General features: G+C 42.0%; 1 protein-coding gene across 7 annotated transcripts in view; it reads right to left on the reverse strand.

Annotated features, from left to right (window-relative positions):
- SRGAP2 (SLIT-ROBO Rho GTPase activating protein 2) overlaps positions 1-16,074 on the reverse strand; it is a 200,819-nt gene that overhangs the window by 15,857 nt on the left and 168,888 nt on the right. For all 7 annotated transcript variants that reach the window (XM_081865210.1, XM_081865209.1, XM_081865208.1 and 4 more), the window contains 5 exons: positions 15,313-15,390; positions 13,374-13,508; positions 11,194-11,299; positions 7,500-7,724; positions 1,037-1,116 (listed from right to left, as the gene is read on the reverse strand). In XM_081865210.1, the coding sequence (XP_081721336.1) occupies positions 1,037-1,116; positions 7,500-7,724; positions 11,194-11,299; positions 13,374-13,508; positions 15,313-15,390 (624 nt within the window). The remainder of the gene's footprint in view (positions 1-1,036; positions 1,117-7,499; positions 7,725-11,193; positions 11,300-13,373; positions 13,509-15,312; positions 15,391-16,074) is intronic.

The raw sequence follows: 16,074 nt of genomic DNA on the forward strand, positions 1-16,074 counted from the left end.
CCTATTAGTCTTTGTCCATTACAGTGGTGCCTCGCAAGACGAAATTAATCCGTTCCGCGATTCTCTTCGTCTAGCGGTTTTTTCGTCTTGCGAAGCAAGCCCATTGACAGCTTAGCGGATTAGCGCTATTAGCGGTCTAGCGGCTTTTAGCGATCAGCTGAGAAGCGGCTTATCAGCGGATCAGCTGTTAAGCGGCTTAGCAGCTTAGGAACAGGGCGAAAAAAGCGGAAAAAAACCCGCGGGAACTCGCAAGATTTTTTCGTCTTGCGAAGCAACCCCATAGAGAAATTCGTTTAGCGAAGCGCCTCCAAAACGGAAAACCCTTTCGTCTAGCGGGTTTTCCGTCTTGCGAGGCGTTCGTCTTGCGGGGCACCACTGTAATTATCATTCAATGGACCAGGAAAGGCTCCAACATTATTTCAGTTCACACTTGACATAGCAAGAGACAATGGAATTGGGGGAGAAAACCATCTAATCCAATTCTCAGTCTTAAGGCACGACTGTTAAACCTATTAACATAAACTTCATGATTACCTGATGATTACAGCTAGGATGGCTTACAGATTATAGTTAAGATGCTTTAACACACAGTTAAGATGGTTTAATATCATAGGCAGGAAAACAGGAGTAAAAAAGAGCCCCATGCCAGAGGCCAACACAGCCTAATTACTAAAACTGTGCACTTGGATTTCCAGATAGTTCAAGTAAGCAAGTCATAGAGATGTTAACAAGAGAAATTCAGAGACCACAGCTCTTCTCCTGTAGTACATCTCCATCTTGCTACCTTGACAACAGCTCACTGAAATCTTTGTGATCAGTCAAGTATTAAAACTGGCATACCAGATTTGTGGCTCTAGCTAAGAAACATGAGGAAATATCTTAAACCCACCTTGCCTTGCTGGTAAATTCTGTTTTGTCCAATAAGCCTATATACACAGGGATGACACCCACATGCCAAAACGGCTTTCCCATCTCATGCCAAGCTTGAAAGTAAATGGGCAGCCAGCTTTGAAACAGCTGTCAAACAACTGCTTACCATCATCGCTGGTATGGTGTTCAGTGACCATATCCTGAGCTGCATCTTCTGTGGAGGCTGTCTCTCCATGGGGGCTTTCACTGCAAGAAGAAAGACAGAGAGGGCTACGTTGACGGGGCATGTTTTCCTGTTTTTTTTCAAAAAAGAAAAGAACTGGCTGGTAAATGGTATGTGGCATCAGGGGTATCCCAATGACACTTGAACTTTTGGGTGGAAGAGCAATGTTTGATGGAGACATGCAAAGCATGTAGTTTGGAGAGTAGCAACCTTTTGAGGCTTGGGTGGCAATAGTAACTTCTCTCCTTAAGCTTAACTCTGCAGGGGGTGGGGGACAAAAGCTCCTACACCACACGGACTTGTCATAGTTGGGGCTTTTGGAATAGGTCAGAAGATGGGAGGCATATGTCCTGGTCCTACATCCTGAAGAATATGTGGTAGTCCATCTTCTCCAGCACAGGTCAACATGTGAAGTTGCCTTACGGTGAATCTGACTCTTGGTCCACCTAACCCAATATAGTTTACTCGGATTTGTAGCAGCTTTCCAGGGTCTCTGCTACCTGATCCTTTTAACTGAATATGCTGGTGATTAAACTTGGAATCGTCTGCATGTGCTGTACTACGGAGCTATGGGCCCTCCTAACAGTTTAGCTGGTGCCATGAAATGCTTGAAAAACATGGGGCATGAGGTGTGTTGTGTGAAAGCTGGGAACAAAGGCTTGAAGGTCTATCAGCGGGTGCCACATGAGGTGACATTCACATTGCTAAGCTCTGAATGGGACCTGTCTAAGATGTAAATTCCTTGCAAGTTTTGTGACATGGTAGAAAAAGTTCTTAATTAAATAACTAAAGTACCCCTTGCCTGTCTCACAATGGCTTCTCTACAAACAATTTAAAGTGCTAGCTTTGACTCCTACACTGCTTGGGATCCCCATACCTAAAGGAATGCTCCTTACCATATGTACCTACCCAGGCCCTGAGGTCATCGGTGGAGTCCCTTCTTCAAGTTCCCTCTCAGAATGAAATTTGGAGGGTAATTCCAAGGGAGATGGCCTTTTCAGTAGTGGCCTCCCCTTCGTGGAATGCTCTTGCTAGAAAAACTTATCTAAAGTTTTGTCTACTTTATAAGATCTTATTAATTGATTAATTTTGTATATGGCCTTCCGTCTGTAGATCTCAGGTCAATTCACAATGGTTTGACATCAGGGAAAGACTTTTTTTTTGTTCACTGGGGCTTTATTATTTATTGTTATCATTTTATTATAGTATATGTCAAATGGTGGCATTATGTTCAGATTTTAGCTTTTGCAGCTGGGCTGTATTTTGTGGCTTTGTGTCTATCTTGGATTGTGTGACTGGATTTAAACCAATGTGGGTCAGTTTTACTGATTTATGTCTTTATTGAGTGGTTTCTTTTACCCCCCCCCCCATTTTACTGTGTATGCCACCTAGATAGTATTTTTATCAGGCAGTTCATAAACTGAACTGAACTGAACCAGCAAAATAAACACGTTTTGTTCCATATGCTCTGCGTCAGGCCCAAGGCTCAGGATAGACAAGTAAATACTTTAGTTATGTTGGTTCAAATTTCAATCCCCCAACTCAAAAGGACATCAGTCATTCTGCAGCAGTAGATTTCTTGCATCGTTAGGAGTCTGGACTAGAAGATCTTTGAAGTCCCTGTCAACTCTGTGGGTGGGATTCACCTAAACAGCCCCAGAAGTCAAAGCCTACTCAAGGACTTTTGTTCATGCAACAGGGTTTCCCCATACTATGTGATCCAAAATTGCCTGGGGGAACATGGTCAAGAGAGAGGCAAGCTGCAATGCTTGCAGAAACAGAACAATAAATTCCACATTATGATTCTGTCTGGAAAAACTAGTTGCTTTCCTACTGTTTAGTTTCTCCCTCCGGCACAATTTTTCTTTCCTTTTTAAAAATTTCACCAAGCTGCCCCCACCATTAAGCTTCAGAAGCTCTTCCAGATACAGATGGCACTTGGCACAAGTTGTGAAAATATATCAGACCACTAAAATAATAGTTGCTGTGTATTTTTTATCTAGCCTGCCATAGGTGCTGTGCACTCAATGCAGACACATCCAGAGATAGGGCGTAACAGAGCCTTGTTCCCCTGAATGAGAAGACCAGGATATAATAGGAACTAGACAGCTTCTGTACACTTCCATAACCGGACTTAGCTTTCCACCAAATCCCTTGGTCAAGGCAGCGAGATAAGGGGAGTGGGTGCATGTGTAGAGCCTAAAGAGGAAGCCACAGTGGTGGCTGGTGCCAGTTGGGAGTGGTGGGGGAGAAAGTAGTGAGGCAAATTGTGGGTGGAGGCAAAGGCAATGTCAGGCAGAGACAGCAAATTCTAGTTTTGTCCTCCTCCTCCTTGCTTAGTTCTACAAAGGCAAAACTGAGACTAAGGAGGAAGAAACCATTGACCAGGGCCATCCCCTGGGGAGGTGGATTTGGCTGAACACAGACTGAAGTTGGTGGGGTAGTGCCCCATTTACCCTAATGAATCAGCCTCCACTGGCCTCCCATTCTCTCCCCCCCCCCAGTAAGTAGATGTCTGACATGCTAAGTACCCATACAGTACATCTGGAAGGAAATATAGGATTTGTTATGCCACCCTACCCCTCATTTTGGGGTAGATCTGGAAATGTAAGAAGCTGTTGTGGATGCCACAAAATAACCAATTCCAGAATTAAAACTGGTGATGTTCAGAACCCACCCCCAAACAGGGGCCCTCACCCCAATAAAGTAGACAAAAAAGCAAGCAACCGCCCCTCCCAGCCCCCCAAAAGGTACACTTTGAACTGAACAACCACCCACACCCAAAAATCCATTAAAAATAACTGGGAGGGAAAGGGGACCTTAGTGGGCACAGAATTCTTCTGTGAGTGAGCATGACATCTGCAGCAGACTATATTTAGCCTTGTAGCTTACTAGATCAGAAGTGGGAAATAGATAAGACAATTCAGACATTTACAGAGACTTCAGTATTAATCAAAAGGCACGATTTTGCCCTATTATGATTATACCAATATCAACTGGGTGGCTGGGGAAACCCAGCCAGATGGGCGGGGTATAAAAAAATAAAAAAATACTTGTTTGTGTACAGTTGTAGACTGATTTTTGGTCTCTCTAAAATCCTCAGATTTCTTCACAGTGGAATGCTTTGTATCATCTTTTTTAGGAATTAACTGACCACCATTTTTAATAAAAGTGTGTGTATGCATATGCATGTTGAACAAAATGGAACATCTCATTACAGTTAATCTATATGAAACCCCAGCTTTTGAGTTGCATCCAGAATCTGCATCTTAGGAGATGACAGGCAGTCCTCCTATATTTATCTAAGCATGGTAAGTAAGACATTTAAAGGCAATGGCGAACATTTCAGATTTTGAGATAATGAAGCTTATTATAAAAAAAATGTACTGATGTACAGTGCAAAGATATGATCCCATGGCATTCCTGCCCCCACCCACAAGCTCAATTCTCATTCAGAATTAATTTCCTTGGTTGAAAGAGATACTGTTTTTCTAACTCTTATGTGGCCATTTATGTACTGTACTACAATGAGGCAGAACACTAGAAGGAATTTACGATGAGAAATACTGTTACAATGTGTTGAGAGAACTAGCTTAGCCGCTAGGGGACCCTTATGCCATGTATGGCAGAAACCTCTGAGGTTCAGAGCCCTCCACACACTATGACTTAATCCTATGATACTTATGAAGCAAAGGTCGTATTTCTCCTAGCTTAATTACTTTGAACATAAGATGATGAACTGAACTCCTTTGCCTTCAAGGGAAGAAATGTCTGGTGAACTCACATGACCTAGTGTTTTTTCTAGAAACACAATGATTCCTATCACCTTGTGTTGGATAAATGGTCTTGTGGTGTGTGCAGGCCAATTTGTTTCCCAATGTTTCACAAAATCAAAACTTCTCACTACAGTTTGTCCCCAAAATGTTGAACCATGCACAAGGGTTGTGGTGCACATGGACATCCGAAGTGAATGGAAATTAAGTTCATGGTAGAAAATTAAATGGGCACTCAAAGTCCATTTAAGACAAATAGATTTGAGATAAATAGATGTAGAAAAGACAGAAAGAAAACCCCAGAACACCTGCAATGTATAAGGTACTCTTCACATTCATACTGAAAAGGATGAGGAGCATCTGCCCAGCAACCAAAGACATGTTCAATGAAAACTGAACAAGATACATGTTACACAATGGAAACAGAATGTATGAACAATTGCTTTATCTGAGATACTAAGAGGGTACATGTCCTGAATAATGCATTTTTCTAAAACACTCAAATAAACATCCTGATGATTGGCGCCCACTGACGATGCATTAGTCTTCTGTTAAGGGGGGAGGAGGGTGGGAATGGGGGAAAACCAATTGTTCTGTTGATGTCATGCTTATATTTTTGGAAACTAATACAAATCTTTTAAAAAGAAAAAAGAAAGGTGGGCAAGATAGCAAGGTTACTGCTATTTTTTTTAGTTCAGCAGGCTACACATCTGAGGTCCTCTTCGGGCAATACTTTGCTCTGCCACCATTTTTCACACACACACATACATACACACACACACACAGAGAGAGAGAGAGAGAGAGAGAGAGAGAGAGCGAGAGAGAGCGCACAGAAAGATTAGAAGGAAACCTCAGACTTGAATACTCTGTCCCTTACTCTCTTTACCACAAGATGAAAACACTCAAATTGAGAGCTCCCTGCATTATTTGAATCTGTTATCTTCTCTGATCCAGGAAGTTTAAAACTCTCCTTAAAATATTGTTCATTGCCCCACATCCCACCTTGTACTGTTTATGGTTTTGGGACAGCAATCATATTGTGACAAGGGGGGGGGGGGGAGGGAGAGGGAGAGAGGATGCAATGAGACATAGCCACTGCAAATTGCTTCAGGACTGAAATGTGAAAATCTTAAGTGAAAGGCATAAACCTGGCCTAATCCATGGAGAATAATGGAACCAGATGGCTTCTGAAGCAGCCTTTCATACGGAGTTTGTTTGCAAGCCATACAAAGTGCATAATGTTAGGTATATTATACTTATCATATTATATTTCCATCATTATTTATTTTATATAACAATTTTTATTTTCATAAAAATAAAATAGAAATATTGATACAGATAATATCTGTCCAGAAAGAAGGTTACAACCATAAAATTCATGATACAACATTTAGGATTTCTTGGCAAATTCTTTCATTCCAGTACAAGAAGGATCTTCAACTGTCCATGACTGTAGGTTGTATAATTTCTCAAAGTCTTTTAACACAAGTAATTTTTTTTATCAACACCAAGGTCTGCTGGGCACTTCAGAGCCCATTGTCCAAAGTTGGCAAGTTTGATTTCTTCAAACATTTTCCATAATTTTTGATGCTCTTTTAAACACCAGCTGCTGAAATACCAATAAACTAGTTTCTATACCTCTTTCCCAGCTGCAAATACCTCTGTGTGGTATCTTGAAAACTCTAAGTAAAGGCACTAATGGAGGCACTTATTTTCATATAGTATTGTGGTCATTTTGCGACCAAGATTAAATAGCAAAAGGGGCTTAACTAAACAAAATAAAACTAAGATCAGTAGCAAACGAAAGCAAAGAAAGGCTCCACTTTTTGGAAGTATGAATACAGTACGAGAATGTGCTGTGTGGCCTTGCAGTCTGGGGTTCAGTGTCTGCACTGTGCATAGTAGCTGAGAGGAAAGGGGTTGTTCTGATGAAGATGCAACCAAGCAGGTTATTTTCACATTCTTCTTTTCAGGTAAAATAGTGGGGCAAGCTGCTCCACCACTACAACTCCCCCCCTTCCCCTCCACCACCAATCTAATGACAGGAGCTGCTCTGGCTGAATTGTTTGCAGATGTCGGCTTCAGACTAAATGCGCAGCCAGGCCCCCTGTGCACTGGGCAGGAGAGAAAGGAAGGCTTCAAGTTTCCCCCACTTGTTGCTGCTGCCCTGAAATTAACCCATGCTGCAGCTTTCTAAGTTCAGCTGCTACTGACCTTGTCTCTGAAGTAAAGTCGCTCAAGACATGTGGAAAAATGAGAAGAATGTCAGCGATGAATTCAGGCTATGTGTCTGCTGTGCAGCTTTCACCAGCAGATTACGGTAATTACCATAACACCCTTATGGACAGTTTCATGGGCATTATCCTTTGGTATAATGAAGTGCAGTCATGCAATGTGCTTTCTGAATCTTCGGGGCCTGCAGGTTTAGGGTGGGGAAAATCTGTTGCACTCAGGACTGTGAACCTCACCAATCTTGCCTCTGCTCAGTATGTGACTCACAATCGGGATAAGTTCTGGGGCCAGCATTTGAAACGGGGAAATGATAGCATTGTCGAAATATGCAATTTACTAGTCAGACTACAATCTAGCGCTATATACCCCCTTCACTTGTTACCCATTATCTCCTACCGTACCAGTAATCCTCAGTGCTTCCACCCCTGGTGTATATAGGGCCCTCCAGCTCTCTTGGTCCTGGGAAGACATTCTCGTGTTGTATGATTATAGTTTTGATGAGCTCATTGACATGGGCTTGGCAGGAGACCTGATCGTGGCCTTCAGGCACTGACATCAGCGTGGGCCCAAAGCAGATGGCTAAATTGTAGGGGTCCATCATGTTGTCTTCACTGAACTGAGATAAACTGCAGAAGACAGGAAGGAATGAGAGGAAGAGGGTGAATTAGGAGCAATGATACCTACAGTACAGAGCGAATTGTTAAAATGGAGGGAGGTTAGCTCTGCTTGCTCGGATTTTAAAACTTGATCTCATGTGGCAAGAATGTCTTGAGGCTACTTAGGAAAAAAGGACCACCACCCTCAACAGTAATGGTATTTACCAAAAGAACGGCGAGTTTTTCTGGCTGTACCACTTTGGATCAAATTCAGTTTTGTTTGCATAGATGGTGCTTCTCTGATCATTTGCACTGAATGCATATTCAGAGCACTTCCCTGCTGACTAGCGCATTGATTTCTTTATTAAGCAGCCAGCCTCTTTTCCATTTTCAGAACATCCCTTCAATTAACACGTAGGGCATTTGTTAAAAGCGTGTGTGCATGTGTTGGGAAGAGTCATCATCATCTAGCTCCCTTTTAAGGAGGCTTATTCTCCGTGCCGATTGAATGCTGTTGCCAGGGATTTATTTCTTGGCATGTCATTCAGTGCACCCTGCCTGGATAGCAGCTGCAGAAGCAACACCTCCTATCCAGCCAAGAAACAGATGAAAGTGTGACTGAGCCACGGTGCCGCATGGTTCACAGCACAAGGCTGCAAAGAACCTGGCAACCAGCACACCCCTCTGGCTTTTTCCATTTGCACCCTTCCTCACAGCCAACATTTATCTCTCTTTCAGCTGCCCAAGAACTGCTGAGAATGCTAAAATGCCATGCCAACATTCAAAATGGAATGTCAGTCATGGGTATTTTGAGCATCTGTCAGTGTAACGCAGTGAAAATGTTTGAAGTTAAACAAGGCTCAGAGGGACAACTTTGCTTTGAAAGGTTGGGGGATCTCACGAACCCCACCTTACTGTGGCTGCCTGGGGTATTATGTTTGCCACTGCCAAGAGCATGCAATTCAAGTGCTGCTGTTTAACCCCTGTAACCCACCAAAAGGCAAAAGAAAAGGCCTCTCTGCCCCACACTTACGTCATTTAAACAATTTATATGCCGCTTAGCTACAAGAGTCGTTTGTAAAGAATGCAACACGGAAAATAAAAACCAGTTAAAATTAAACTTCAATTTAAATGGCTGCTGGAACAACAAAATAGGCAGGGCCTCCCTAACCTCATCTGCAAGGAAGTTCCATTAAACTGTCCCTACAATACTAAACAATATAGCTTCTGGTGGATATGAGCTGGGCATCTGAGCCATGACTCCACAATGATCAGGCAGGGACAAAAGAGATAAGGCAATTCTTGAGGTACCCTGGGCTCCGATTGTTAAAGGCCTTGTACATTAATTTAAAAAAAAAATATTTTTTTGGCCTGGTAGTGTATGGGCAACCAATGCAGACTTCTGAGCACTGAAATTACGTGTTTGCGATAGTTTGTCCCCATTGACAATTTAGCTGCAGCATTTTTCACTAGCTAGAGCCTCTGGACTAGGCCCAAGAGTAACCTCACGTAGAGCACATAACAATAATCAAGTCTTGCCAATGCATTGATCACTGTAGCCAGACTATCCTTGTCCAATGAAAGCTGTATGCAGTTCTCTTTCCACCAAGGCCCATCAAAACTCTTTTACAAGCATTCATCTGAACATGTGAGGCTTAAAAAAATGTGTAGAACGGTGCGGGACACATATGCAAACTAAGATCCCCAAGAACTCGGGCTCCTCCAAGACCTTTGTGTGTTTGGCTGAACATGCATAGGAACCTTGTCACGATAAGGAACCCTGCCTTATTACTGCTCTTCACTGGGCAAAGGCTTCTAAGCATGATCATCCAAATCCCACATGGACATCTGTGCTGAATGCACAAAGGTTGGAAAGGAATCCACATGCAGGGCTGGGGACACAGGGTGGGGCTTGCAAGCATGACTACATGCTCTACACAATTTTAACTGTCACATGTTCAAGCAAATGCCCAAAGGAAGCTGGAGTCTCAGTTTCCTTTGCAAGCATTTAATTAAGTTTCTGGAAATAAGGTTTTAAGTGGGGGAAAGAGTTATAGAATAAAGCTTGATTTTTAACCAGATATGTTATCACATACTTCATTCCGGGTCATGTGACCAGCATGACTAAGCCGCTTCTGCCGAAACCAGAGCAGCTCACAGAAACACCGTTTACCTTCCCGCTGGGGCGGTACCTATTTATCTACTTGCATTTTTTGATGTGCTTTTGAACTGATAGGTTGGCAGGAGCTGGGACCGAACAATGGGAGCTCACCCTGTCGTGGGGATTCAAACCACCGACCTTCCAATCAGCAAGCCCAAGGCTCAGTGGTTTACACCACAGCGCCACCCGCATCCCGCATCATATTTAGGGCAAGCTAAATATGAACTCTGCTATATGAACAAAATATGAACTCTGCTAGCTAGCAACATCCAGTGGCTGGCACCTGCTTTTTTAGCCCCTCATGTTCATACACGGGATTCTCAAAACCAAACTCCTTCCCTCCAATGTTGGGATTGTCCCCTGTTTAGAACCCCTCCAAAGCTATATATTTGCCAAATTAAAATGCAAAGTGAGAAGAGTGAGTGTCCTCCGTGGCAATGCAGTTTTCTAAACAGTCAGGTTTGTGTGATTAAATCTTAAAAGCAAATTGCATCAATTTGGGCATTTCAGGGCACCAAGTTAATGGTTAAGCACAAAACAGGGTTATTTGATGCCTGGACACTTCTTCTTGAAACACACACAGTTTTCCAGTCCAGTTCTTTGAATAGTGAGACACTATTAAGGGCGGAAGCAGCCATTCACTTCAGTGACTTAGAAGCGGCATCTGAGGGAAGGGAATCCCAAGGCATGGAAGAATTTCCTAACATTGCTGTGGAAAGTTCTGTTCCTGAGCTGCAGGAAGTGGGGTCTTTCCTATCTAACAGTATCTGGAGGGGTGGCAGGACAATGACACACTTTGTGGGGATATGGTTTTGAATTTTCCAGGCCGCAATCAAGACCTCATTGTTTTCCAGAGCAATAGTACAGGAAGTCTCAAGACAGGCCTTATTTCATCCGAACTAAAATTCTCCAGTACCCTGAAACGATGGCTGTCCCTAAAAGGTAGCTCTTTTAGCAAGATTTCCCCTTAGAATCAGGGAACAGCAATACTGGTTGTGGAGATTTTTGCCAACAGAATGCTACCTGAACAAGAAAAAAAGCCCACAGGTTGGCAGTAAAAATACAAGTGATATTCAGAGAGGAGCTCAAGCACAGGCTCCAACTAAAAAGAAACAAATGCTTTACACTTAAGTGATCAGGAACTCAGGTCTGTGCATAATTTGAATGACTGGGAGAGGCTCTTTCTTGCAGGTCTCATGGAAGCCTTCACACAAAGGGTGGAGAGTCATCTCTTGAGGCTTCTGGACTCCTTGAACCAAGCAAGGCCCATCAACTCTATGATTCTTACTTGGCAAACCAACACTACAGACCTATCTGTTGTGCTTGAGGAATACTTACTGATTGAGGAATGCAAAGAGGTATCTCATTACAATCAAAGTGGTTTTAGGCAAAGTCAGGAGGACTTTCCGGATGTGTAGAGCTCTCTCCTGCAGATTGTCCATTGCTGTGAGGAAGGAGGAAAAAGAGCAGCAGCTGCTGTTTAATCACACAATAAGAGGCATTGCAATATCTATGGAAACTTTACATTGCTACTTTTGAGTACTGTTTCATATTTATACGGGTGCAGGAAAAATCCAATGCATGAAGACTGTGCCAAAGTCTATTTTATCACATGGGAAGTGAGAACTTACTGCCACCTGCAGCCCCTCAAGATGACACATGAAGTAAAACAGAAATGTGACTTCAGTGTCATTTGTGAAATGACCCTTAATTGGGGGTGGGATGGGGGGAAAGGGCAACAAAAGCAACTTGGAAGGAAAGGGTCTGAGCAGTTCCTGAAAACATTTATGAAGCACTGCACAGAAGATGACAGAGGCATGATTTCCTATCTGTTATGAAAAAGGTCCTTCAAAGCAGAAGATGAGAAAATTATCTTCAAGGTCCATGCAGTGTGGGTGAATTGAGTGTTGTATGTTGCACAAGCCACAACACAATAGCCCATTAAAGTTAGCTCTGTAAGGTGGGTGTCTTAAGCAAAACCTTTGGCACAGTATTTCACAGATAGATTAACATAACTGGAGGGTGAGGTAAAGAACTCTGTCTGCAGCAGTCTAATGGGAAAAAAGTGGGCAGCATATATCCTTGGCTCTGGAAGTCCAGAATTATTTGGCAACAGACTGCTCTTTTCATCTAACAGGAGTAAAACTGTGTAGACTAATTTGCAGGGAGAATGAAACCACAGATCCTTTTAAAAGGAGCTCTCCTACATGCTACTTCAAAGGCTGCTTCCATCACTGACATTCTTACACTCGGACAATGGAGTCATTGTTTGCTCTCTGAATGAGTCAGGGGGAGTTCATTGCAAACTTGAAGTCACAAGAACATTTAAAAAGCACCCTTGAAATGATAAAGTTGTACGTTAACAGCTTAACTAGTTGAAAGTCATTTTCTATGTTCTGTACAGAAACACCATAAGGAATTGACTCTTATGGTTATGGAAGGTACCCGGCCAAAAAAAGACACAGCTGCTGGGTTTCTAAATATACATACAGCCCAAGACACATTGCAACTACTGTGTCTTCAAACAGTATAGACAGCAAGTTCTCTCCCCCCCCCCCCGCCTTTTCTTTCTTTTTTTAAGGGTGAGTCAACTAGGAGACTTCCTGTACTGCTTGTCGGTCAGTTTCTCTTTAACATAGTATTTCCCTGATGTTTCATTAGTAGTTCTAATCTGTTAATTGCTATGGAATTCTGGGCTGAAAGGCAATATAAAAAACATTTTAAATGAATTAATACAATACACATATTGATGACTTAACTGTCAACAGGCCTTGGCTAATGAGAAGCAAACAGAAAGAGGTCCTCTTTCTAACTCTTGTTCTGCGTTTAATGTTGCCACCTCAGCAACAAACTGGGGCATCAAATTATAGTAGGTTCTAATACAACCTTGTACAATTGCGGTTTCTTGCTCATTTTCCTTGAGATACTATCAAAGTATCAGGGAATGTTCTAAGAAGCCAGCAGCATGGTTTTAGAGAGATAGCTGAAGTCTTACAAGTGCTGGGGGGGGGGGGGAGAAGAGGGGAGATTGTGTAGACACAGAGGATGGATAATGAGCAAGTTCCCACAGATATATAAAAAAGGCTGAACTATGTAAGATGTTATCATCAACTGACTTTTATTGGGGCGGAGTGCACAGAGAGAAAAATGTCAGAAGGTGCAGGAATCTTTATTATATGTATTATAGAAAATGTGCTTTGTGCCAGATATATTAAGAATTCTGTCTGAAGAAGAGCACGTTCAATTTTTGTTGGGGTTAGATTTTGCATCGGTGAATGGCATTAACATTTTGATTATTGTTTTCATGGATTAAAATTGTCATTTTAACATATCTCCTGAAGAAAAACATTTCCGCTTCAATGCACATTAGAATATGTGTTACCTTCTACGTTAAATATTTTTACACCTTTGTGGTTTGCTACTCATTCTGTCACTCGACAGGGGCAGCTATCTCCTTGTGTTGTGTTTCTTTGCATGCCTTATCTTCAACTGACTCATTTCATCCTTGTGCTACTTACTGACACAGGCAATCAGGTCATGAAAGATTTCCTTGGGGAAGAGGGGATGCTCTAGCCCACGAAAGTAGAGCTTTAGTACACCTGCTATTGAGTCCATATCATGGTCATTTTGATCTCCAGCCAGTGGATCCTCCCCTGGTTACCACAAAACAAGAATGACAAGAGAACAGACAGAAAAGGTGCATATTAACAAAATAAAATAAGTAGTAATCTATCAGAAGCTTGAACCTCACAGAAGGAGAAATAACAGGCAGGAGCCCAAGTGGCTCATAATATGTAACCTATAATGATTTCAAACACCCCTCCCCTCCCCCCCCCAAATAGGTATCCAACAAAAGATTCTATGTAAGTACATTGGGTAAGCAACACCTCTCAGCAGCCCCAACTCCTATCCAAAGACAGTCAACAAAAGGTTAACATATGTACATGGGGCAACAGGAGACAGCATGGTGCAGATAACACCAAGGTTGCAGGTTTGATCCCCATATGCAATAGCTGCATATTCCTGCATTGCAGGGGGCTGGACTAGATGATCCTCAGGGTCCCTTCCAACTCTACAGTTCTATGATTCTAAGTTGCAACATGTAGGCCCTTCCGTCTTTCAGCAGAGCTGAGTTGCTGTGCTTCCAGTAGAGTCTTACATGCAACTGATGGAAAGCTTGATCAACAGCCTGCTCAGCTTCAAAGGCAGGTGGTGCTAGACTAGCAAAGCTAATGAAGTGCACAAGCACACAGGTCTCTGGTGTGACTCTTAATCTACTTGAGTTTATAGGTTTGGTTTTGGCCAAAGACAAAGGAAAGATTTGCACCGAAGCAGAAAGTCCCAAAGGAGAACTTGCTGTTGGACATAATCAGATTTGATGATGGGGCAAGCCTTCTCTCTTGCTCTCACAGAGATATCCATTACGAGAGAAATAGTCAAGGAACAGCTATTATCTTAACACCACAGAGTATAATAAATAGGCAACTATGAATTAGAGCATTATCCCCAATATTAACTGTCACCAAGGGCTCTTGATGAAGTAATAAACTCACATACATTAAGGTTAACTTCATTAGTTTAGTACCTCACTGGATTTGAGGCCATGAGCGATGAAATGGGAAAAAATCAATGTTATGCATGCAAAGATACTAAAACAGTTATCTATTTTCTCTAAGCAGCCTTCCATAAATGCTCCATAAAGTGTGATCTTTTGCACCTGACATCCGCCCACCACAAAACAGAATTCCACGAACCCTTATAGATCATCTCTTATTCTCAGGCAAAGGACAAATCCACAGCAATCTCCATAACCTCACGACTGATAAAGTTACACACATACGCACTGTTAGCTAGAGGCCCTTTGACATGGTTTGGACATGCTGCTCTGCTTTTAATAGGCAGATAATTTGAATGTAAAATATTGTGTGATATTAAGACCAGCCTTCCAAGCTGACTGGAGAATACAGGTGCCATGTTTTGGAAAGAAGAGAATGGTGACTTGAAAGCACCACTCTGTTTTAGTGATAATGGGCTTAAGTATATAGTATATAGTATATAGTATATAGTATATAGTATATAGTATATAGTATATAGTATATAGTATATAGTATATAGTATATAGTATATAGTATATAGTATATAGTATATAGTATATAGTATATAGTATATAGTATATATGATTCTAAGGTAACTAAGGACAACTAAAGGCTCTGTTTTCTGCTTCCCCTTACAGCCACCTGTGCCCTCCCAAACTCTTCAGCGTGTTGGGGGTCTACTTAAACAATTTGAGATGCAGTGTGTGGGAACCACTGGGGGAAGTGGGAATTGCCTAAGATTGGGCAGACCTTTGAAGTCTTCATTTATGACTTCAGTCTCAACTCGCTTAAACTAATAACCCAGAAGCATGAAGACACATTGCAGAGAATTGTGCAATACAAAAAACCCAACTACTCTTACCTCTCTCAAATGCATTTTTTATATCATTCACCTCAACCTGAGATCCTGACACCCTGAATATCCCTTCATGCTGCAGCCCTGCAAAGAAAATAAGAGAAATCCATGAAAACAGAAATACCTAAGGAAGAAGAACATTCTTACAACATTCTTACAATCCTTCCTTCAGTCACTGAAATTCAGTTATCTGTCAAATTCAACAACATGATGATATAAGAACACGCTAATCCAAATCGAGATGACATATCATTACCCGACCGTTAATCCAACTTGTTTGACAGCTAAAATTAATTAAAAGTAGCACACCAGCACTGGTGTAATTAAATCCACAGCAATAAGTTGGCACAATTCATACGTTGTTAAAAAGTATTCGTTTAATTTTTTAAAATTCACTTTAGCATTAAGGAAGCCAATAAGACTGATTTTAATGGCTTCTAAAAGACACACAGCACTGAGGAAGCATCCATGGTTCCTAGAACAGCGGGGCTCTTAGGGTAGCAATTCTGGAATGAGAAAGATTCTAGAGAGAGAAAGGAAGGGGGCGAGGAATGACATCAAGGCTTGCTAAACTTATCTTGGCCTGAAAGAGAAACAGATGGCGCACATTTGCACACAGATTGTGCTCTATCAGAGGCAATTCCAAGGAACTACTTTCATAGCATCCAGGACGACAAATAACATGTTGGACTCTTATAGATGGTGGTGCCTTCATGGGACATTTCTCGCTCCCAGAAGTTTGAAGTAATCACTGTACTTTAGAGTGTA

This window comes from Podarcis erhardii, assembly GCF_964252035.2.
Source record: "Podarcis erhardii genome assembly, chromosome: 6".
NCBI classification, from domain to species: domain Eukaryota; kingdom Metazoa; phylum Chordata; class Lepidosauria; order Squamata; family Lacertidae; genus Podarcis; species Podarcis erhardii.